Source organism: Canis lupus, chromosome 14, assembly GCF_003254725.2.
Source record: "Canis lupus dingo isolate Sandy chromosome 14, ASM325472v2, whole genome shotgun sequence".
NCBI classification, from domain to species: Eukaryota; Metazoa; Chordata; class Mammalia; order Carnivora; family Canidae; genus Canis; species Canis lupus.
Window position 1 is genome coordinate 32784316 of NC_064256.1, and position 25438 is coordinate 32809753.

At 36.7% G+C, this 25438-nt stretch overlaps 1 protein-coding gene across 41 annotated transcripts in view; it reads left to right on the forward strand.

The window, feature by feature from the left end:
• Window positions 1-25438, forward strand: part of HDAC9 (histone deacetylase 9) — a 1020499-nt gene that overhangs the window by 653382 nt on the left and 341679 nt on the right. For 31 of the 41 annotated variants that reach the window (XM_049093664.1, XM_049093655.1, XM_049093656.1 and 28 more), the window contains one exon: window positions 11118-11381. In XM_049093664.1, coding sequence (XP_048949621.1) covers window positions 11118-11381 — 264 coding nt within the window. Of the gene's footprint in view, window positions 1-11117; window positions 13759-25438 lie in introns of those variants that run through there. The other 10 variants (XM_035698235.2, XM_035698237.2, XM_049093678.1 and 7 more) reach the window with 1 other exon arrangement.

Consider the following 25438-nt stretch of genomic DNA (forward strand, 5'->3'; position numbering starts at 1 on the left):
ATATTTATGAAATCTGAGGGATCATAGTGACCCTGAAGTGTCATATGATCTAGAGGATTCCCATTCCTTCAGGCAGAATTGCACTCAGGGCTAAGCTCCCATGTCCTAAAGGCACTGTTACTCTCTTGCTATCAACTTGGTTGTATCAACCAGCAATAAAAACTCACTTCTAAAAAATAATTTCCTGGCATGGAGTCATTGATGGTGTTCCAAAAAGATTTATTAGCAACTATTGTGCTGCATACTGAAAATGAAAATAAAGAAGGCATGTACTTTCCCTCAAATGACACATAGACCTGTGAACAGATCATTCTACTCAAAGGCAGTTCTATGTAATGAAGAGCTTATATGAATCGCAAAATCTGAAATACTTGATAACCTTTCCAAGAGAAGTTTCTGATGTCCTGCAAGATTATTTATCAGTTTTGCAACTTTGAACAAAGTATTAAACCTCTGCATCCAGTAATTCTCTAATCTGCATGTTTTAAAGGTTTATAGTGAGGACTACATGAAAGGATGTACTGAAAGTGCTTTGTAAACATGGTCGGCACTACTGAAATCTAATGCAGTATTTATGTTCTTATGTAGCACTAATAGTTTTATTTTCCTTATTCTTTTAATGAAAATGGTTGTCTGGAAGTGCTAAAATACTTCCAAGATACACATTTCCTACTTGCCTCAATCTTGCATCAAGCTACTTTGTTGTAAACCAAACCACTAAATTTTGTTCCAACTTGAGCCTTTGTATTCATCATGAAGCAGACCTTGTTTTCTCTTTGGAACAGTATTATGGTTAATTACTGAATTATTTAGTGAGGTATAATTTACACAGCAAAATGTATTCCTTTTGCTGTACAATTCAGTGATTTTTGACAAATGCATATCGTCATATAATTACCACAGTCAAGATACAGAACAGTTCCCTCAACTTCCAAGCTTCCCTTGTGTTGCTCCTTTGTCGTCAGTCCCTACCCCCACCTCCAACCCCTGGCAAAGTAGTTAAATTTTTGACCATGGAAGGAACATAAAACAAATCTCAAGTATGAAGGATGGTATATTTTAAGAGCAAGCAGACATCAGCTCTAAATGATCTAAACCATAGAATGTTTAAGAAGGGCCATAAGGGATTATTTTCAGAGGTCATAGGCAGACACTCTGTGGACTGGATCCATTCCATTGAACTACTGTCATTGGCCTGCCTGGTATCTCAAAAAGCGTTTGAATTACTGGTCAATCTTTAAAAATAGAAAGATTTCAAATACAAATATGGATTTCTGGCATTGTCTGAAAAATTGAAAATCTGACTACACTGGGGCCCATGTTTCCATGTGGCAATTATTTTCCGGGGTTTACTCTTGGTCATCCATTTTCAATAGGACTTGTGCTGCTCTCCAGATTACCAAAGCAAGGGTTGATTAATGGGGAGAACGGTTTGATTATGAATCAATTGATTGGAAAATTACTGACTTTGAGATCGTGTCTATTCTGAGACACAGTCCAAAGTCATCGAGGGTGCCTTTCCTTAAATGTGCCTCTATCTATATTCCATTACCCTTAAAAAGTAAAGAAAGAAAACTTTGAAAGAAAGTGTACTATCACTGAATATTGGAAAGTGGATTATTGGGGGAAAATCCCATTATGAAATAAAAAGAACATAAAATTACACAGTGCTATAAAAGAAGGAAAAATAGGGGATCCCTGGGTGGCTCAGTGGTTTGGCACCTGCCTTTGGCCCCGGGCGCGATCCTGGAGTCCCAGGATCGAGTCCCACATCAGGCTCCCGGCATGAAGCCTGCTTCTCCCTCTGCCTGTGTCTCTGCCTCTCTCTCTGTCTGTCTCTCTATGTCTATAATGAATGAATGAGTGAATGAATGAATGAATGAATGAATAAAAATAAATAAATAAATAAATAAATAAATAAATAAATAAATAAATAATAAATAGGGGATCCCTGGGTGGCGCAGCGGTTTAGCGCCTGCCTTTGGCCCAGGGCGTGATCCTGGAGACCCGGGATCGAATCCCACGTCGGGCTCCCGGTGCATGAAGCCTGCTTCTCCCTCTGCCTGTGTCTCTGTCTCTCTCTCTCTCTGTGACTATCATAAATAAATAAATAAAAATTAAAAATAAATAAATAAATAACTCTTTTTAAAAAAAGAAGGAAAAATAGCTCCTTTGTGTTCTAATTAGGTCCTGTTACGTTCTCTTGATGAGGATTTTATATTCTGAAAGTCAGTCTGTCTGTTTCTACTTTTGCCCACCTAAATCCAGTCTTCTATAGCAGCTGGAGTGACCATTTACAAATACAAATTAAATCATATCAAGGGCTTGCTTAAAACTCCCCAGCTGCTCCTATCATACAGAGGATAAAATCCAAACATCTTCTTGTGGCTTACAAGGCTATCGTGATCTGGCTCTTGCCCCCATCACTGACCTCATCTCCTACTCTCTTCCCTTCCTTGCTGACTTCCAGCCATGCTGGCTTTTTCTCCCATCTGTGAAGAATGTCATTCCATCCCCAGTTGTGCTGGCCACTGTTCTGTGTGGAATGTTCCACCTCTGGATCTTCTCATGACTCGATCTTGGTATTGGAGTCTCTCTTAGCTCTGGCCTCAGGTCTTCTGAGAGGCTTCCCTACCCATACCAATTAGACAGAGACACTCACCCCTTTCCCCATCATTCCCTACCACATTAGGTTCCAATCTTCAGTTGCTTACTTTGTGCTTCCTCCTTTGAGAGGTTCCCAACTGACTGCTCTTCTCAGGATGTGGCATATAGTAAGTGCTCAATAAAAATTGCCTGACTAATGAAAGAGTAGATGAGTAACTTTCTCAAACTTAACTTGAAGCTCTGGAAGGAGGAAATTTTCAGCACCCTTTCCAGAAGTTAACACTTGTTTAAGTTAATTGAATTATTAGGATGTTTTGAAGCCAGAAAAAAAGGATATTTTAATTGTAGGCATTGTTTTTATATTTATTTATTTATCTATATATTTATTTATTTTAAAAATTTTATTTATTTATTCATGAGAGGCACAGAGAGAGAGAGGCAGAGACACAGGCAGAGGGAGAAGCAGGCTCCATGCAGGGAGCCCAATGTAGGACTCGATCCCGAGTTTCCAGGTTCATGCCCTGGGCTGAAGGCGGCACTAAACCGCTGAGCCACCCGAGCTGCCCAACAGGCATTGTTTTTAGACAATCATTTAAAGTTGAACAGATAAACACATTTTATGAGGAATTCATTTGGTCCCTAGATTAGTTTTATATCCCCTCAATATCAGTAAGAAGGGACATTTTTCAGTTAGACTTTTGATTAGTGTGAATAATGAAGCAATATTTAGAAATATTTCTCTCTTATTATTTAGCTTGGTTCTTCTGGTGATTTCCCTAAAACTCACAGGAGTGAAATGGCATTGAGTATTTTGGCTCGAGGCAGAGTTCTTCTCTAAGTAGACCTCTTGGTTTGAAAGCCCTCCGTGTTCTGCATGTTGTTTTTGAGAACAGTTGGTACATACCTAATCTATTTGTGATTTGAGACAGAATTTTATCATTGTTTTAAAATCTAGTTTCCTTGGAGCTTAAGGGAAAGGTTTCATTTTCCAAAAGAAGAATTTTGCATTTATTTAAAAGAAACAAAAAAGAACAAAAACAAAACTTGTGCCATTCCCCAAGTAAAATCTGTCTTCAGATCTGAGGCAAAATAGGAAAGTGATGAGTTAGGTTGAAGGTCACTTTGCATAGTTTAATAATCACATTCAAACACTTGTGCTTAATGGGTTGTTGACAATTTCAGAAAACCAGATGTCCATCAGAAACAGATTTACTCCTTATACGCTCTTGTTCTTAGCTGCCATTCCAAATCTGAAGATATTTGTGGGTACATGAAAGATCACTGTGGGAAAAAAAAATTTTAAATATGGAATTTAAAGATACTTTATTTGATAGCACTTATGCTTGTGTTGACTTCCAGACTTTGTTAGTGCAACTTACACGGAGAGGAGCTTCATGTGCTCATATATAAAGGTTAACAGCACAGCCTTTCGATATTATTTCATGAATTTTACATCATTTGCTACTTAGAATATATGATATTTAACGTAGAATATAAACAGTGAAATTATGGACTTACTGTAATTATGATCCTAGCAGAGATTGATAAGAATGGAACTGTAACACTTGAAGGTTAGGGATTTAGATAAATTATCATATCTGGTCTATAGCATGTCAGTGTGAGTGGGTATGCACGTGTGTGTTACAAACCCAGAATGGTCATAGACTGCCTGCACCGTTCTTAGTGTTTAATACGATTGCTGTGCACAGGCAATACAGAGAAACACTGACAGACGAGGAAGAGGCACAGATAAAAGGGGAAGGAGAAGCACAGCCATCATCTTCCTCTCAGCTGGGTTCCCCACCAAAGTAACTCACCTGGTGTCAGACGAATGACACGTGGTGTGTTTTACAGATGGGCCCTCAGCCGAGATTCACACAGGCTTGCACATTTATCTGTCACACAGATGTTTCGTCTTGTGTTTTGTAGCCAGCAAGGCAACAGCTCAACTTTGCTGGGGGATCACCTCCAGATGTTCAACCAAAGGGAGACTCTGCTACCCCACTGAGAGTAAGCAGACAGCTCCTCCCTGCATCTGGGGCCGCTCAGCGACAGTGCAAATTAGAAAAGGGTTAGCCCATACCATCTTTGTAATGGTCACATTTGAAGTTCAAAAACACATACAACATAACATAATTGGAGTACTGAATGTCTTCATAAATAGTCAGAAATTTACAAACAACATCAAGTAATTTTTTTATTTAAAAAATCTCAAATAAGTTAAACCTAGCAGGCCAGTTTTCTGTGACTTTGGTTTGTAGATTTTTCTTGCTGATGTTAATTGTTAATTTTTCCACTCTGGCAAATTTGACTGCTTAAACAAAAACAGCTTTAGTCAAATACCTGGAAAAAAGAGATCTAGATTAACTCTTTCTATGTGTTTATATTCTGCAAAACCATCTCCAGGAGATCCCATCGAGCACTTTAGTATTTTGTAGAACTTTGCAAAAGAGCACGTTGTATTTCAGAGATGGTGAAAAAAAAATGATATTGCTTGTGTGGGGACATTGACATTTGCTGCATAATCTGGGAAGAAAAGTGTCAAAGCACTGTTCCTAATATCAGTTAAGCTTTCGGTATTTATTAAAAAGATGAGTTAGAGAGAAACAGGACAAATCCTCGATTTTTGACTTATGCACTTGGGTATTGTCTGTTTACTCAGATGAGAAAATTAGGTGAGTGATACATTTGAGTAGAAGGAGAAGAAAGGTTTTCTTTGAACTACTTGTAGTTTATGAAACCTGTTAGATATTCTAGATCTAAGGGAAAATGTTAAGGAAGCAGCTGAATGTCTAAGTTTGGAGCTGGGCAGGGGAGACACTGGAATTATTTGTGTTAGTACAGTTGTCATCAGAATATAGCTGTTTCAGAGTAGAATGCAGAGTGGAAGGGTATAAAAAAAATTCTAGGTTTCTACTCTTTTCTTTGGATATGGCTCAGCTTCTCCTGGAAGTGAAATTCCTTCTTTACAAAATAAGGATTTGAAGGGTGTTATTAGAAATTTTCCAATGACTACATTTTATATGTACACGATCTCCACTCCTAAGTTACTGTTTTATGTCAAGAAACATTTCTTTTACAAACCATCGAGGAATTCGACCCTTGGAAGATCATTCTGCTATTTGGCCGTCTTGCCCAGTTATCACAGTGTTATTCATTCTGACACTTCTCTCTCTCATGTTTCCTTCAGTGCATCACAAGTGTAGATGAAGCCAAAGGAACTAACTAGAACAAATGACATTGTTTATTGCACACTGAAAATTGTTATATACGTATCTGTGTCAGTGAGGTTGTAAATACTGATCAAAATTGATTCATGGACTACACGATGAGATTTCCGGGTACATCTGTGACCTCAGAAATACATTAACAGGTCAGATTTCAGAAGGTTTTTTTAGTAAAATGTACATATGACATATTCTGTGAACATTCAGCATTTGATCACTATTAGAGATTTTCTTTGACTTACTTGCTATCTATGGGAAATTATATTCCAGGAAATTAGCACACAGTTCGTCTGGTCTTTAGCTACACCCACAGTAGTGATATCAGTCTTTTACTTTCAAAGATGCTATGATTGTGTCTTGGTGCCTTTTTTGGGGATGTTTTGCCCTCACTAACACTTATTAATATTCTATTTAAATTGCCACTGGATTTGGCATGAACACAGTCATTACTGACTTTAACAAGAGAGATTTCGGTCAGATAGTGTGGATGAAAGCCTTGTTGGTGTGAATTCTAATGAGAATGGGAAAAGAAAAATGAAGACAGTAAAGAAAGATAGCTCAAGGAGTTTTGCTGTGAAGGGAGATACATAATGGTGTTGGGGGAGCAAGGGAGGTTTTACTTAAGACAGATTATCTTCTGAAAATGCACCAATAAGAATATTCCAGCAGAGAGGAGAAATGTGTGTTGGAGGACAGGGTGGATAATTGCAGGAGGGGATAGGATACAGGCCATAAGCCAAGGGATTGCCTGAGATAAAAGTGCAGACATCACTTTTAGAACAGGAGGAAGGGTGAATGGGACAGCTTGGTAAATGCGATGGTAACAGGATGTTGAGTTTCTCTTTGGAGGCTTGTTTTCTCAGTGAAATAACAAGCACAGGCATCAGCAGGGAGTGAAGAAAAGGTCTGGTTTTCGAGATTTGAGGAGAGAGGAGGTAGTTTGAAATTGTCATTGAAAGAGTGGGAGTGAATTAACTACAGAAATGTAGTAGGATTGCCAGGCAGTACTGATGAGGGCCCTTTTGAGGGTTTTGCTCATGAATCTGAAGAGAAACATTCAGCATGATTGTAATTTGTTTGTTTGTTTCCTTGCTTATTCAGCTGCTTAGGTTTGGCAGAGATGTAGTATTAACCAAGGTTGGAAGTCTTACTTTTCCAGTAAAACCCATATTGAAAAGGGCAGGGGTGGGCGCCTGAGTGGCTCAGTTGGTTAAGCATCTGCCTTCAGCTCAGGTCATGATCCTGGAGTCATGAGATCAAGTCCCACCTTCTGCTCCCTGCTTAGAGGAGAGTCTGCTTCTCTATCTGCACCTCATCTCACTAGTACTCTCTCTCTCTCTCTCTCAAATAAATAAAATATTTTTTAAAAAAGAAAGAAAGAAAAGGGCAGGGGAGTTGAAGACAACGTAAGGGAGTGATTTTTTTTTAATTTTTATTTATTTATGATAGTCACACAGAGAGAGAGAGAGAGGCGCAGAGACACAGGCAGAGGGAGAAGCAGGCTCCATGCACCAGGAGCCCGACGTGGGATTCGATCCCGGGTCTCCAGGATCGCGCCCTGGGCCAAAGGCAGGCGCTAAACCACTGCACCACCCAGGGATCCCCGGGAGTGATTTTTTTTTTTAAAGATTTCTTTATTTGAGAGAGATTGTGCATGCAAGGGGAAGGACAGAGGGAGAGAGAGAAAGAGAGGGGAATCTCAAGCAGGCTCCCCGCTAAGTGCAGAACCCCAACATGGGGCTTGATCCCAGGACCCTGAGATCATAACCTGATCCAAAATCAAGTCACACACTTAACCGACTGAGCCACCCAGGTGCCCCAAAGGAGTGATTTTTAATGATGGAAAATGGAGCCTAGTCTAGCAAGGAGGAAAGTGAGAGGATGAAGAGTGGGAGGGAGTGAGAATATGTTAGGCTCAATCACTTAGAGGATGCTCTGGAGCTGGAGAATGGTTAAGGCCAGAATATATTGAGAATGAAGCAGAAAGAAGTCATGTTTGAAACAGATTTAGTAAAGTGTACAGCTACCAGTAAAGACCTGGGCTAGGGTATGTATGATCATAGCATTGGGCACTGAGGAAGAGCAGATAAAAAGACTATTGGATGTGAGGAAGTCAAGGTCCTAAGACTTGTTGGAACTGGGACTGGAAAGGAGAAGAATAGCAATAGACTTTCCCTATTTTCACTGCTAAGGAAAAGGAAAGTAGGGGCACTTTCCTCTTGGTGATTAAATACTCTGCATAGTCAAACATCCAGAAGCTATGAAAGCGGCAGTCACTCCTCAGTAAAGGGGGACTTCTGATGTGACCTTTTCTGGACAGCGGTCCTGTGCTCCCTGGTGGACCTTTCATGAAGGGCCCCTCAGTTCTTCTCTCGGCCACACATCCCAGATAGTTTCCTTCTGTCTTCCTCCCAGAGGCTCTTATGCACATGAACTTTTGAACACCTCCCAGAAGTGTCCACTTGCCTCATACATGTCCTTGGCCCCCCAGCTCTGCCTTATGTGCTATCTCCCATGAATTTTTCCAGCTAAGCTTTAGCAATGAGAGGGAAAAGTTCTGCAGCTCCACATGCATCCATCTAGAAGATGAACTGCAGCTGTCTGCTTGCAGATCGTCCCTCTGAGGGACTTTTGCAGCCTCCTTCACCTGAGTGATACCTTTCCTTATATCAATCTCTTTTCCCCACAAGACCCTCTATCGTCCTCTTGTATGTCACATCTGAGGTGAGGGACAGGGTTAAGGGCTGGCTGATGAGCTTTGTCTCTGAAGAATGGGTGGATACTTGTCACCCGAAGTCCCTATCCCTGGGGTCCCAGCCCAAACTGGGACTTTTCCATTAAAATCCTGCCTGTTTTCTATGGTGTCACGTGTTCTTTTTCTAACAGCCGATTAAGTTGGATCCTATAGATGTACAATCAAAGCTTAGGAATATTACATTGTCCCTCTTCTCCAAAATCTTAGCAGTATGCAAGGTATTGTGTATTTAATGTTGTTATGTAAATACTTGGCATTGGTACAAAAGTCCTGCAAATAGTTTCCTAAAAAGTACTCAAAAACATTTAAAGAATGATGGGATGACCCATCATTCATTCATTCTTATGCTGACAGCCCAGGAAAATAGATGTTAGATTGTAGGTACAAAGGAAATTGATATTTAAATTTGCCTTCTTCATTTTGACATAAATTTTGATTGGTATCTATTCTCTTGGTTTGATTATGTCTAACTTAAGATTGGTGATGTTTATATCTTATTAATGGCTTATTTCCTAATTTGTACTTTATTTCTATAGAATCTTGTTCTCAACCCAAATACATTATAAACTGTGTTACTCTCTCCAATATCATCTTCCAGCATTTTTTCCCATCTTCCTGTGCTGAAACCTCATTGGCCTTTCATTTGCTCCAACGCACTGGACTCCTTTCCAGCATATGTACTGTGCCTTCTGCCAGAAATGCTCTCTACCCTTATTTCAACCCCTTATACTCATGCAACTAGAACTTCCTTTCTATCCTTCCTCTTTCATGTCTCAACCTAAACATAGCACCCTGCCAGTAGTGAAACCTCTCTTAAACCACAGTTATGCTCCTGTGCCAACTAGCGTGTACTCTCATAACGCCCCGTGCTTCTTCCCATTTCATTTACCCTACTTGAAAATCAGAATACATTTATTTATCTATCTGGTTCCCTTCTAACACACTAAACTATAAGCTCCATGAGGGCAATGCAATGGCTATTTTCCCAGTGCTTAGCATGGTGTCTTGAACACAATTGGCACTCAATAAATATTTGTTGCACAAATGAACAAAAAATCCCAATAACTCTACCTACAGTGAAAGTGGAGGGTTTCGTCTGTTGGTGCACAGCCCTCTGAGGTGATGTGGCCTGGAGGAAAGTCTGTAAGCCTAAAGAGAGTAAGACACCCTTCAGAGTTGGAGTATGTAGAAGTTTTCTAACTCTAAGCGTGTGTTTAGCCTTAAAAACATAGTTAGGTATGGGGGGTAGATAAGCTTAAACTGTACCAAGAGAAATTAGTATTCATGATTTTAGCAGTTATATTCTAAGCGTGCTGTTTATTAACAATATTTGGCCTATTGCTTACATGGGTGCTGACTTAACAGAAAATTCTAATCACTCTTGAAACCACAGTTCAAGATCTGCAGATGATCAGTCGCTGGGGTCATTGTGAATCAAAACAAGAGACCTGTGACATGAAATCATCTTGAGAATTTTACTCCATTTGTTTATACTGTGATATTTTGCTGTTGTTTAAGTTAGGTATGTTCTCATTTTTTTTATTTTTTTATTTAAAAAATTTTTTTAAATTTATTTATGATAGTCACACAGAGAGAGAGAGAGAGAGAGGCAGAGACACAGGCAGAGGGAGAAGCAGGCTCCATGCACCGGGAGCCCGACGTGGGATTTGATCCCGGGTCTTCAGGATCGCGCCCTGGGCCAAAGGCAGGCGCCAAACCGCTGCGCCACCCAGGGATCCCTGTTCTCATTTTTTTTTAAATCATTGAGCAGTTGATTCATATACTTCTGAAGATTAAGTATAATTTAATTATAAAATAAAGGTCTAAATAATAGTTTCCCAATTAAAAATAATTCTTTCTTATTATTTAACTTGGATATGTTCATAAAACATTTTTAGTGCTATCACATTTTTTAAAAATCCCACATCTTTTTGAAGTTTAGGATTTCCAAATCAGTACTTCCATGTTTTACCAGTGCATATAAGAAGATGTTTTATCATTTGACCCTTTAGGTATGGGAAAATAAGATAGATGAGGACTTAGCATTTGTGCTTGTGTTTTATAGTGGTTGACATTCTCAAAAAATGAGATTGTGGAAGTTTTTCACTACCTTTCCATTAATTCCATTACACTTTATCTGTAAAGAAAAATATTCTCAGGTTTATTTGGATTACATTGTCTCAGTACAAAGTGTACTTGTGAAAGTTTTAGGATTCCCATCAAAAAAGCTTATTTACCTTTCCCCCACCATTTTCTAAGTGTGTTAGAGAGTAATCCATTAAAAAAAGCACTTAAAGACCTCATTTTCTGCCTACTACACCAATACAATATGGAAGTGATGAGACTTGCTTCAGATTTAGTATTACTTGAGGAAGTTTGTTGCATACAAATTCATTCTGAAATTGATGTCCAGAAACTAGACATCAGAAGGTACTGAAGTAGAGTCATTAGAAATAAAAGTGTGTATTTTGCTTCTCTGTTACCACCAAGAACTATTGAATTTTGAACCCCTGAACACTCTCTTCTAGCTGCTTTCGAAATCTATTGAACAACTGAAGCAACCAGGCAGTCACCTCGAGGAAGCGGAGGAAGAGCTTCAGGGGGACCAGGCGATGCAGGAAGACAGAGCGCCCTCTAGTGGCAACAGCACTAGGAGCGACAGCAGTGCTTGTGTGGATGACACACTGGGACAAGTTGGGGCTGTGAAGGTCAAGGAGGAACCAGTGGACAGTGATGAAGATGCTCAGATCCAGGAAATGGAATCTGGGGAGCAGGCTGCTTTTATGCAACAGGTAATAGGCAAAGATTTAGCTCCAGGATTTGTAATTAAAGTCATTATCTGAATATGAAATGCATTGCAGGTTTTGGTAAATGGATATTATTTCCTATCTGTTTATATTTCTGAATGATTTGATTTTAGTGTTTAAGGATTCAACTTATTGCAGATATATCTATATAGAGATTTCTCTATATATTGATTTCTATATAGATATCAAGGTTTCATTGAAACTCCACTGGTAAGGAAATACTTGTGACACTAAAATTATACTACATAAGTATACAAGTAATGAATAGGCTTTAAATTCATCCCAAAGCCTGTCACACCAGTTACTTCTAAGGAAAACGAACTCACTGTTATTTTTAGTTTATCTGTTGAGATCAGTGACTGCTGGATATACTCACCCAGTCTGATCAATGAAACATTCTATTAGTTCTTGATTTTTTTTGATATGTAGAATTCAATTTTCACATTGTTGTACATAATGTATCATACTATAGTCTTGAACACTGTTAAAAGTAGTCTGCCCTTTCCTTCCTCTCTCTTTTTTGTTAAGTTAAATGTTCTGGTTACCATGCCAATAGTCCTTAGGTTATTGTATAGATTGCAATTGAAAATATTAGGATAGAGGTGGTTTTAAATATATAGATTGCAAAGTACAGCACTATTTTAACTATTACATTATGTCTCACCTAGCACTGCTCATTTTACTTTTATCTTGTGTTATTTGATGACATTGTCTATCAAAAAAGATCAAATGAAACCAATGCAAATAGCGGCAAGAAATAATGTGCAGCATTATGGTTCAACCAGATACTATATTGTATCTACAGTTGTAGAAAACACAGTGAAGGTATGAAGATTATCTGATACGAAGTCACAATCATGTTTAAAAGAAGAAGGTGTATCATATTTTATAATCACATCACTAGGATCTCTTAGGTAGAATTCCATAAGGACTTGGCATATACCATACCATTTTGGCAAATACAAATTTAGGAAAGTTATGCTTAACAACAGAATCTCCTTGTATATAACACACCTTCAGAAGGACTGTGTCCTTTGATGCTATGAAATACAAACAACTTTGAAGGCAACAGAAGACTCTGTTTATTCAAGTCCGTTCTTTGTCAGGTTCCTGCTGTTCTCCTACAGAAAACTGATTCTATGAGGCTGAACAGGAAATGCCTTGTGGAAACAGGAAGTCTAAGTGATTCATGTAATGAGGAATGTAGGGGGAGAAAAAACGGAGGATAGTGTTTTACTCTTTCTGTTTTTAAAGGGCACTCTATGAATTGATTTATTGTCTAAGAAAATAACACCACAAGTAGGGAAATTGTTAAGGAAGCTTTTCACTCTGGAACATTTCCTTCATACTCCCTTTTGATATGTTTACCTTGTTTTATAGGTTTACTTTTGTTAAGCTAGTTAAAGATTCGTTGTATTAAGACCCCTTTAAAATGGATCATCCAAATTGACCTAGAATCTTTGTGAGGTTTTTTTTCTATTAAAATATTTATATTTCTAAATCCAAGGTATTTTAAGGTGTAGTATCCTGTTTCAAAGGAGATATAACGATTTTGCCAAATGTAGACATTGTAACCACTGTATGTTATTGGCACGTGTTGTTTACATTTTGCTGTGACATTTAAAATATTTCTTAAAAAAAAGGTCACTGCTAAAGATACATTATCCTTTTTTAAAAAGTCTCCATTCAAATTAAATTAACATAACTAGAAGTTAGAAAGTTTAAAACTTTTCCATATAATGAAAGTCCTTCTGATAATTTGACAAATAGCTATAGTAGGCAACTTTTCCTATTACCAACATATTTTGGTTAGTATATTCCTTAAGATTAAAATGACTTTTTGTCAGTTGTTTTGCATTAAAAATATGGCATTCCTAAGATAAAATTGTATATTTTTTCCATCTCATAAATATTCATTTTCTTTAAAGTCTTTTTTCAATCTCATAAAAAAAGGGATAGTGCATCTTTTAAAATACATTTTATTTGGGGAGGAACATGTGGCTGAGCAGACTTTTGTATAATATTACTTCAAAGATATGTAATCACAAACAAAAAAAACCTATTTTTTATAATGTCATTTGAGAGAGCTTCATCAGTACAGTTGGTGGACATTAATTGTTTGAATTTGATAGTCTTTGAATTTAATCAAGAAACTACCTGGAACCAGTGAAAAAGAAAGCTGGACTTAATTCATCTTAGAATTAATTGATAAATGTCTCTTTTAAAATCTACTGTATTTATTATAATTTACACCCTTGAAGGTGATCTCTTGTTTTGTGTTGTAAATATATTGTTTGTATGCTTCCTTCTTGCCTTCTGTTATAAGTCTCTTCCTTTCTCAAATAAAGTTTTTTTTAAAAGATCCCCTTTCATACATTTGGCTTTGTGTAAACTTGATATACTTAATCGGATCTGAAGCTCATGCGCTAGGTCTCATATACCAAAATATATTGCCATTCGTTGTTGAAACAAGAAAATGAAGATATTTTGAGCCGTTATTTCTCATACCATTAAAAATAATAAACCCAACAATGATTTAAACTATTTATGTCAGCCATTATCAAATAGCAGACGTGTAAAATTTGCTGCCTTTTCCTTTTCCCAGCGTGGCCTCTTTTTCATAATATGTTATCATGTTTGATGTCAACTTCCAAATATAAAATCTTATATAAATAAATGTTAATTCTTAACTTTGCTCAACTTAAAAAATCATTTTAAAAAGGTTAACATAATCCCTCCAATGTAACAAGCACTCAATAAATATCGAAATAAATATCAAAATATTACAGTGACAGACTGACCTACAAGTATAAAGTAACAGTACATAAATGTAAAGAGAAAAAAAACTAATTAAATGACCTCCCTTTTATGGAAACAATTATTATAATACTAGTGTAAGGAACAAGGAGCATGGCTCAGGTAAAGGAAACATAGACATCTATGCACCGTGACATACCTAGCTCTTCCTCGCAAACCTTAAATCAGTCAGTACTTCATAATGTGTCACTGTGTTTTTGTTCCCATAATCTAAACTTTAATAATATCCTACAAATTAAAATTATCCTAAGTCACAACAATATTGCATTAGATTATTAAGAATTCTGGAGCTAATATCATTGACTATTACAAAATGGATTATCATTCCACAATGCCATAAGCCTGATAATTTGGTCAGAATTGTGGGAATACCATTAGTTATAATTTCCCAAGAATTGCCTTTGGACTCTTATAAAATTGAGTAACTTGGTACCAGATCCTCAAAAAAGAGTTGGAGGAACCAATTAGATAATGGTTTTATACTGTATATCTGATTTTTGAAGTGTAAAGTGGATGTTTCAATAAAAAGTATCAATCTCATGTTAAAAACTTTTTCTTCAGGAAAATAATTTTTGTCAGGACTTGGAATAAATAAACATTAGATTTCCTAGTCTGGCAGTAAAAATCCACCTTCTCATTGGTGAAAGTGGCTGCTGAAATGGAGACTGGTTGCTTTTCATAAATCTGAAAAGGATTGTTTTTAAGAAATTTTTACTTTGCTTTATACTTTTTTTTTTCTCTAAAGGATGTTAAAAATGAATTCAGACACTAACCATTTTTTTTTTTTTAAACTTAGTACTCAACAGATGTTTAGGTCAACAACAGTATTTTTTTTTATTTGGCATTTCCTTTGTGATTTTTTTTCAATAATGGAAGCACAGAATTGTGGGTATACAATTGTGAATTAACAATGATAAATAATCAAGGTCTACAAATTATAATCAATTATAATCAAGAACTTGAAGATGTAAGAGGAGGAATCTGAGAGGTAGATTACCATTCCTTTTAATATTGATAATCCCTCCATCTGGGTTTTAAAAGTATGGGAGAGCAATCAAAGGATTCTGGCAAATAAAACAAGATACTGGGAATGTGACTTTTTAGAACTTCTCTATTAGGATTTGAAAGGTTTTCTACTCTAATTTTATAATACCTTAAGGCTTATAAACTGTAAGCTTTAGACAGTATAACCTTTGGGGACCATCTTGATTTACAAAAAGATTTTGAGTTTTAACTATTGCAAACATACATGTCTAGCAATTCATTTAGTCCTCACAACAACCTTATGGGGTAGATATTATTGTCTCCTACAGATAAGGGCACTGGGGCACAAGAAGTTAAGTAAAGTTAAAGTCGCCCAATTAGTGACAGTCTAGCTTTAATTTGAACCCAGTTACTCTGACATCAGCATCTTTGTTCTCTTTACTACCACACTACATTTATGCAACAATTCTTTTCACATGTCCAGGTTTATTAAATCAGAAGTTTGTTTGTTACTCCCGCCCCTCTCTCTCTCTCTCTATTCCTCCCCCCGCCATCACTATTTCCAAATTGTTTTGAATCAATTTTCTCTTAATCATTGCCATGAAGTAGATTAGGGCTCTTCTTTCGTCTAATGCATACATGAGAATCATCCTTGGACACATATGAACCATTTTGAATCATTAAAGTTTGAGAATTTCTTTATTTCTGAACAGAGCCAGTCTTAGAATGAGGCAAAACAGAATGCCTGCACTTGGAGTTAACTATTTTGGGGGAGAGAAGGAGAAAAAATTTCAACTAGCTAACAACTCCCCTTTGCCACTTACCGTCCTTCCCCAACCAAAGCCAAAAACTTGATTTCTAAGCAGTTAGGACCTTGCCTTTCAAACCCTTTTGACCTATCAAGGAAGCACTTGATAATCGTTCTGACCTAAAATAGTCTGTATAAAATGCCGGGAAAAGGAAAAATAGAGACATTTGTCTTAAATTCTTATCTTCCTAGGTGATTTTTCACTTGAAAGATGTATAAAAATCCTCTTGAGGGAGTTGTTGGCAATTCAGATTCTGACTGCATCTCCTAGAGGTTCTGATTCTGTTATCCTGACTGAGAGCCCAGGAGTCTACATTTTTCAAGCCCTTTGGGAAGAGTCTGGTTTGGAGATAATGTTCTGGAGCTGTCCAGGGGCCCTAAACCACTTCCTGAAGCATGGCCTGCCTTTTAATAGCTTTTACCTAAGCTCCTTGGACTCTTCATTCATAGTTTCTAAAATAGATGATCTCTTATTTCTTGTATATTGTTCTGTTTCATCTGCCTTTTAATTCAGCTATAGGTTATTCTCACTATATTTACTGCTGTTACTGCTGTGATAATATCTGTCCTTTTGTTTTATTTCTCTCTTCTAATTTACACAATTGCTTAGCCTATTTATAGAGTATTTATTCACCAAGACTTGGCAAGTTATTTTTCTTCAGAAGTTCCAAGCTATTTGTTGCACATTGTTTTTTGTTCTTGTGTTTTTATTGAGATAAAATTTGTATAACATAAACTTTATCATTTTACCCATTTTAAAGTATATAATTCAGTGGGTTTTGGTATATTCATGATGTTGTACCACCATCACTACTATCTAATTCCAGAGTATCTTCATCAACTCAAAGAATTCCTGTACCAATTAAGCAATCGCTCCTCATTCTCCCGTCCCTCCAACCCCTGGCAACCACTGGCAACTATTTTGTATCTCTATGAATTTGCCTATTGTGGACATTCCATATAAATGAAATCATATATTATGTGGCCTTTTGTATGTCTGCGTAATGTTTTCAAGATTCATGTGTCAGTCCTACACCCATGTTTCCTTCTGAGAGGTTTAATTTTAGCACTTACTTTTAGTTCTTTGATCTGTTTTCCAGTTATATATACTTTAAAAAATATTCTTCCATTTGAGTTATTTTTAAAGAGATGGGAATTTAATGATTGTTGGGCTCCATTTTCTCATGCATCACCTCTGTTTTCCTTATTTCTAGTTGATCTTGGTCTTGCTTTTCTGCCATTCCTGTGGCTATCTCTTGTTACTTCTTGGTTTTTGAGGTTGTCCCTTTTCTTTTTCTTCCCAATGAACCACTTAAATGCTACAATCTTGCTGTTGATTGTATCTAATATAAACTGAAGCAAACATTAAGTTTGTCTTTCCTTTAAGAAATGCCTTTTCTCTGGTGACCTTTAAAAACTAAACCAGAGTTATTTTTTCTTCATTTATATGACAGAATTCTGTCCTGGTTAGTCATTTTTACTCATGTCTACTTTGCACTTAAATTTTATGTTGAACCCATGTTTGCAACTTAGTTTGATCTTTGTGCCTCTGTTGACAGAATTTCTGCAAAGACCCCTGTATTTGTACTGTCCAAGCTGGTAGCCACGTGTATCAACTGAGAATTTAAAATGTGACTCGTGAGTTGAGATATGCTTCCAGTGTATACTGCATACTAGATTTCTTTAAAAAAATTTTTTAATTGGAGTTCGATTTGCCAATGTATAGCATAACACCCAGTGCTCATCCCAAGTGCCCCCCTCAGTGCCCGTCACCCAGTCATCCCAACCCCCCACCCACTTCCCCTTCCACTACCCCTTGTTCATTTCCCAGAGTTAGGTGTCTCTCATGTTTTGTCACCCTCACTGATATTTTCACTCACTTTCTCTCCTTTCCCTTTATTCCCTTTCACTAATTTTTATATTCCCCAAATGAATGAGACCATATAGTGTTTGTCCTTTTCCGATTGACTTACTTCACTCAATATAATACCCTCCAGTTCCATCCACGTCGAAGCAAATGGTGGGTGTTGGTCATTTCCAATGGCTGAGTAATATTCCATTGTATACAGATTTCAAAGCCATAGTATCAAAAATATATTAATATCTTAAGTGATGATAATGTATTTCATTACATCCTGAAATAATATTCTAAACATATTAGTTTGTGTAACAGTATTAAAGTTAATATTACCTGTTTTCTTTTACTTTCTCAATGTGGCTATTAGAAAATGTAAGATTATACGTATCCCTTGGCATTTATGGCTTACATTATATTTGCTATAGAAATGCTATTTCTATAGAATGCTGCTTTAGCTCATCTTCCTCTCATTTTATATTATCTGAACAGATTTCACTACATAGTTTTAGAAATCGGTGAGCTATCAAACCTGAACAAATTAATATTTGCTCATGCCAGAATATTTCTATTGCTTTTCTCAGTCTAACATAGACACATAAAATGTTAGTGGTTAGTGTTAGAGGGATATACACATCTTAATGGTTTAAGGGTTTAATGATCTCTTTTTTTCTTCACCTTAAGGACAACTTGAAGTCTATCAAGTGTTTTATTAATACTTACCAGCTGCAAAGACAATTCACTGGTTTCTCCACTCTCGTCTCAAAGGTTTTTAATTCACTATCTGTAAAATGTGCTGTTTTATCCGGCTTTTCCACTTCTGTTGATGTAACCACCCTTTAGACACTGGGCAGATTATCATGAAATCACCTCTGATTATTTCCTCTCTTTTATTTCTTATAGGCAATTGCTACTCCTGTTTCCATTTTCCAGGCCATCATATCTCTTTCTCTTTGGCTCTGCTTTCCCTGGTCAATACCTTAATTAATAATGAAACACACTCATTCTTTTATTAATGCAGTAGCCTTCTTCCATATCAGTGTGATCTCTCTACTAATTGGTTAACTTACTGTAAAATACCCAGTTTTCACATTCTCTATAAAAGAACCTATAATATCTACCTAATTGTTTTATCTAAATGGTGTCATGGAGTTTCTGCCCTCGTAATTCAGCCTTTATACTCAGACCAAGCACTCATCCCTCCAAGTCTGACTGAATCGCCTAACCATGCACAGCAAATTCCCAGCTTGGGCTCCAAGCCCATGAATTTCTTTTCTTTTCTTTTCTTTTCTTTTCTTTTCTTTTCTTTTCTTTTCTTTTCTTTTCTTTTCTTTTCTTTCTTTTCTTTTCTTTTCTTTCTTTTCTTTTCTTTTCTTTTCTTTCTTTTCTTTTTTTTTTTTTTCATGAATTTCACCAAACTTTTTTTCCCTATCTGGAAAACCTTTAACTCCCTTTTTAAAAAAACCTACTTTGCTTTTCTCCTTTATGCCATCTCTGATTTTTCCAACTCATCCTAACTCTTTAGTCAACTTGGAATTTGTTCTGTATAACTTACTATATAATTTTTCTTTCATTATTACCTGTATGTCATGTCTTTTTGCCTTTTGAAGTCATTGGAAATATAGTGTTCCTAGCACCCCACATAGAACCCATAAAGTGCTCAATTAAACTTCATTTGAATGGGTTTTATTTTACATTTCTCTTTTACAGATTTCTTAATGCCTAAAGGACATTTTCTTTCATATTATGATTTCAAGCTCACTTTTGTTTTCTGTGTGAAATGGTGAATCATTTTTTACCTGTTGAACTATTTATTGTGTCAAATGTCCACATTAGTAATATATTTTTTACACTGGCTCTAGTGATATTAGTTACTATTTAATTTTTATTTTCAGCCAGGGGTTAATGATGGAATTTTTTTTTTAGTGAGTTTATTATTTGATATTCCCTAAACTGAAACGATTTGTCATAATTTATATTCTATATGAATGTAGTACTGGACACATTTTTTTTCAATTTTTTTTTTTTAATTTTATTTCTTTTATAGTGGCTGCCTGTGCAAGCAGGGCAGGGCAGAGGTGGGGAGGGGCAGAGAGATAGGGAGGGGAAGGAGAGAAGCTGACTCCCAGCTGAGCAGAGCCCTGCCACTCCCCTTAGGACTCACTCTTATGATCCTGAGATCACGAACTCAGCTGAAATCAAGAGTGGGAGGCTTAATGGACTGAGCCACCAAGGAGCCCTGGGACACATTTTAAGATAAAAATACAGGATATCACGAAGTGCCTGAGTGACTCAGTCAGTGAAGCCTCTGACTCTTGGTTTTGGCTCAGGTCGGGATTGCCTGGGTCCTCCCATCCAGCCCCGCCTCAGGCTTCTGGCTTGTAGGAAGTCTCCCTGAATACTGACTCCTTAAAGATTGTCTCCCTCTGCCCCTCCCCCCATTTACACACACACTTGTGTATACACGGGCATGTTCTCTCTCTCTCGAATAGATAAATCTTTTAAAAAATACAGTATATCAGATAATTTTTATGGTCTTTATAGTACTAATTTTTCTATATCCATGTATTCTACAGATAGCTTTTGAGAGGTAGAGTTTGGAAAGAAGAAAAAAGGATGCATATTCATCTTAGAGGCTAATAAATCAACTTCATCTTTATACATATTTAAATAAAGAAAAGTATTACTGAACATCGATAAGTTGTTTGTTTTAAAGATTTCATTTAATCATGAGAGACACAGAGAGAGGCAGAGACACAGGCAAAAGGAGAAGCAGGCTCCATGCAGGAAGCCCAACGTGGGACTCGATTCCGGGTCTCCAGGATGACGCCCTGGGCTGAAGGCGGTGCTAAACCCCTGAGCCACCCTGGCTGCCCAAGAACTGCCTTTTAGACAGAACTGCTGAGCAGTTACAAAGCTGATGCAATAGTCACACCACAGGAGTGGCAACTTCATCATCTACCGTCAGGTCCACCTGGAGCAAATTATTTAATTGTGCCAAGCCTCAGTTTACACATTTATTAAATGTGATGAACACTGTAATCTTTTTGTTGGGGTATTGGGAAGCCTAAATGGACTAGTCTATATAAATAACATAATAGATGGTAGCAAAATTGGTACAGAGTAAAAATCAGCTATTGCTATTAATGCCATTATTAATGTAGCATCACTAAGAACTTGGAACTTTAGTAACTTTCTTCTTAGTAGGAACCTCACACTCAGTTTAACTTTTTGATAGTGAATAACTTTCTCATCAGTAAGTTAAAAAACCCTAAAGCAGTGCTTCCCCACCTTGTTCATGTTCCAGCACACACAAAAAAGGTGATATATATACAGTCCCCGTTACTGCAGGGGGCAGTTCTGAACTTACTCAGCTGTAACCCTTTCATGATTTGTGGGGGAATTCCCAGGTTGGGATCTTCTTTGCGAGACTGAGTACATCCCCCTTCTCAGCTCCCTTTCCTTCCACCTCCTTTAGTGACCATTAAGAGGACCCCAAGAGGTTTGTTGTTGTTGTTGTTGTTGTTTTTTAAACAGATTTCAACTAAGGATTCATCAAATTTAAAACAACACCAGGTAGGAATGACCTTCAATCCAAAAGACGTATTAAGAAAATATACTGGGATGCCTGGGTGGCTCAGTGGTTGGACTTCTGCCTTTGGTTCAGGGCGTGATCTCAGGGTCTCAGGATTGAGTCCCATGTCGGTCTCCTTGCATGGAGCCTGCTTCTCCTCTCTCTGCCTCTCTGTTTCTCATGAATAAGTAAATAAAATCTTAAAAAAAGAAAGAAAATATATTGACCAGGGAGACAGTCTTCTCATTAGCTGTTTGTGGCCAGCTCTCTTCTTGGGCTAATTCCCACCCCATTATCAGCACCAAAGCCGGCAATCGGGAAGCTCAACTCAGAAAAATTGGCCTTCCCTAGAAGCCTACAAGGGATTCTCTGGTTACATTTGCATTGGGCTCTGCCTTCCTTGGAGTCAGGAGGGAAAAAAAAGTACTAAACTTTTCTGTCTTTGCTTTTTAACAAATGCTCTGAGAATCTTTTTTTGGGTGGGAGGATTTTTTTCTACTCTCTGCAGTTGGGTGAATGTTAAACTTGTTCCATCTGGGAACAAGAAATCCTGCATTGATGCCTCCATCTTAGTAAATTGCTCCCTTGTTTTGAATAGATATCATTCCTCTCTTTTTTACCTCCATTTAACATGATAAAAACTAAGCTTACTCTACACTATTTTTTAGCATCTTAGCTATGTTTTGGTCATGACGGTAATGTATCAAATCCCTCTTTATTTATACTTTGCCAATCAAAGTAAATTTGACATTCAGTTTTCTGGTACATATTTTAAATGCTTTGATTTTTTGCTTGAATCATCTGACAAACTCATGAAAATATTCAACTTGATTCTCTTTTTTAAAAATATTCTTTGCTTCGTAGATTTCAAGTATCACTCTATATTGTATGCCTTTATAGATGTATACTGGTTAGTTGTATCTCAATATAATTTTCTTCTAAATATAGAAGCAGATGAAAAAAAATTTTTTCCCCAAGAGGCTCTCCTAGGGATTCAAAAAATCCAATTCCTAATGTCCTGGGGTTTCTCTTTCCATGATAATTTGAATTAAAATGTTGAGTTAAATGAATTAAAATGAGGGTTTTATTTTGGTTGCTTTAGCTCTCTAAATCTTATTCATTTTTTAATCTACTCTTTTGAAAAGTATATACAAAAATCCACTCATTATATGTGTACAGTGTGATGAATTTTGACAAATGTGTACATCACAATCTAGATATAGAATATTTATATCACTTCAAAGAGTTCCCTCCTGCTGCTTCTTAATCAAGCCCCCACCCTCCACTCAGCCCCAGGCAATCATTCATCTATATCCTGTCACTGTGCATTAGTTTTGATTTTTCTACAATGTCATATAAATAAATTGTTTGAAATGAATCCATTATATTTTCTCTCTGGATTTTTTTCCAATAAGAAATTGCTTCTAGGTCCATACATGTGTATATCAGTAATAATGGACTTGTCTTATGGCCAAATAGCATCCCATTAAATGGATATGTCACAATGTGCTTGTGTATTCTTCTATTGATGGAAATTAAGGTAATTTTCAGGTGTGGGTGATTAAGAATATAGCTGCTGTGAATACTCTATACAAATCTTTGTAGTTATTTGTCTTTATTTCTTTTGGGTGGATACCTACAAGTGGAATTGTTGAGTTGTGAGCTGTTTAACTTTATAAGAAACTGCCAAATTACTTTTGATTATTATTTTACATTCTCATCAGCAAAGTATGAGAGTGTTCCTATTACTAACACTTGGTACTATCAGATTTTTTTTTTAATGATATGCACTCTAGTGGATGTGTAATGGAATTTCATTGTGGTTTTATTTTGTGTTTTTTTGATGTGTAATGATGTTACACATCTTTTCATGTGCTTACTGGCCATTTGTAGAAGTTCTTTGGTAAACTGTTGATTCAACTATGTTGCAGGTTTTTTTTTTTTTTATTGGAGAGTCTGTCCTTTTATTATTTTATTAACCAATAAAAAAAGAAGCATATATTCTAGATACAATCCATTTCTAGGTATATATGTCGTAAATATTTTCAACCAACCTATAGCTTGCTTTTTATTTTCAAGAGCAGAAATGTTTTAATTTTGATGTGTCCCGTTCTATCAATTTTTTCTTCTCTGGTTAATCCTTTAATGTCTTATCTAAGAAACATTTGCTTCTGTGTTTTCTTTTTCTAGTTTATTTTTTTTACAATTAAAGCAAAGAGCCATTTTGAGTCATACAGTTTTATGTATTCTGTGAAGAAAGGCTGAGGTTCATTATTTTATATAGGTGTCTTAAATTTTTCAGAACCAGGTTTTGAAAAGATTACTCTTGTTCCTTTGAATTATTTTGATTACTTTGTTAGAAACCAATTAAACATATATGTGTGAGCAAATTTTTGAACTCTTTCTCTTATTCCATTGATCTATATGTCTAACTTTACAACAATACCACAGGACCTAGGTTACTATTGCTTTATAGAAAGTCTTAAAATCAGGTAGTATGTTTTTCATCTGCTTGTTTTTAAGATGATCTTGTTGTCATTGGTTTTAAGCAACTTGATTATGATTTGGCTTTGACTTAAAGCAGGTCTTTCTTTCTTTCTTTCTTTCTTTCTTTCTTCTTTCTTTCTCATTCTCTCTCTTTCTTTCTTTCTTTCTTTTTTCTTTCTTCTACTTTGGTTCACTGAGCTTTATGTGTCTGTAGGGTTTTGTACTTTTTAAATTTTTGGAATGTGTGAGATATTGTTTCTTTTAATATTCATTCTTCTTTTCTTTTGGGACTCCAATTACACCTAGAGTAGATGGCTTGATATCATCTCACCTCTCTATAAGTCTCTACATTTTCTCTTATTTTTTCTCTTTGTATTTCAGTTTGTGGAGTTTCTATTGCCATACTCATCTTTTCTTCTAGTGGATAAACTTCGTTTACTCACATCCAACAAATTCTTTAAAATAGTGTATTTTTCAGAGACTTCATTTAGTTTTCTTTTTTTTTTTTTTATTTATTTATTTATGATAGTCACAGAGAGAGAGAGAGAGAGAGGCAGAGACACAGGCAGAGGGAGAAGCAGGCTCCATGCACTGGGAGCCCGACGTGGGATTCGATCCCGGGTCTCCAGGATCGTGCCCTGGGCCAAAGGCAGACGCCGAACCGCTGCGCCACCCAGGGATCCCCTCATTTAGTTTTCTTATGTATTTTCTATTTATATCCTCCTTGTATTCATGTTTCCCTTCAAATCTTTAGACATGTTTATAATATTCATTTTAAAACCCTTTATTGCTACTACTGTCTCTGCCATTTCTGTGTGTGCGACTACTGCTTAATTTTCTTCTTGAACATGGTTCTTGTTTTTCATTAGGTGCCAGACAATTTAAATTTGTTGTCTTTCTTAAAGAATATCAAGGGCAGCCCGGGTGGCTCAGAGGTTTAGCACCACCTTCGGCCCAGGGTGTGACCCAAGAGTCCTGGGATCAAGTCCTGCATCGGGCTCCCTGCATGGAGCCTGCTTCTCCCTCTGTCTGTATCTCTGCCTCTCTCTCTCTCTCTGTGTCTCTCATGAATAAATAAATAAAATCTTAAAAAAAAAAGAATATCAATCACTTGAAGCTTCCAAGACTTGATTTTAAGTTTCATTAGGGCAGGTCTATAGTTGCCCTCTCAACGTATTGTTTTTTGTTTTTTTTTTTTCTCTCACAAATTTGTATGCTCTCTAGGCATCTATTGAATGTCTTGTATGTTCCTGAACGACCTCAGGAAGTTATTAATCTTAGGCCAGGGCCCTGTGGCAAGGATGAGGATGCAGAAGGGAGCATGAGATTCATGAAAGGTGTGAAGAGATAAATACAGCTTTCTGAGAGGGAAGGGGAGGTGGGAGGGAGGAGCTGGTTCAACTCACTCCTAGGCCTGGTTTCAGTTTAGATGCTGGTCATCTACTGGCTCCTACCAATTTCTATGTTCTATGTGGCTTGACTGTTTTCTTCTAGGCTTTGAATTTCTTGGATTTTGG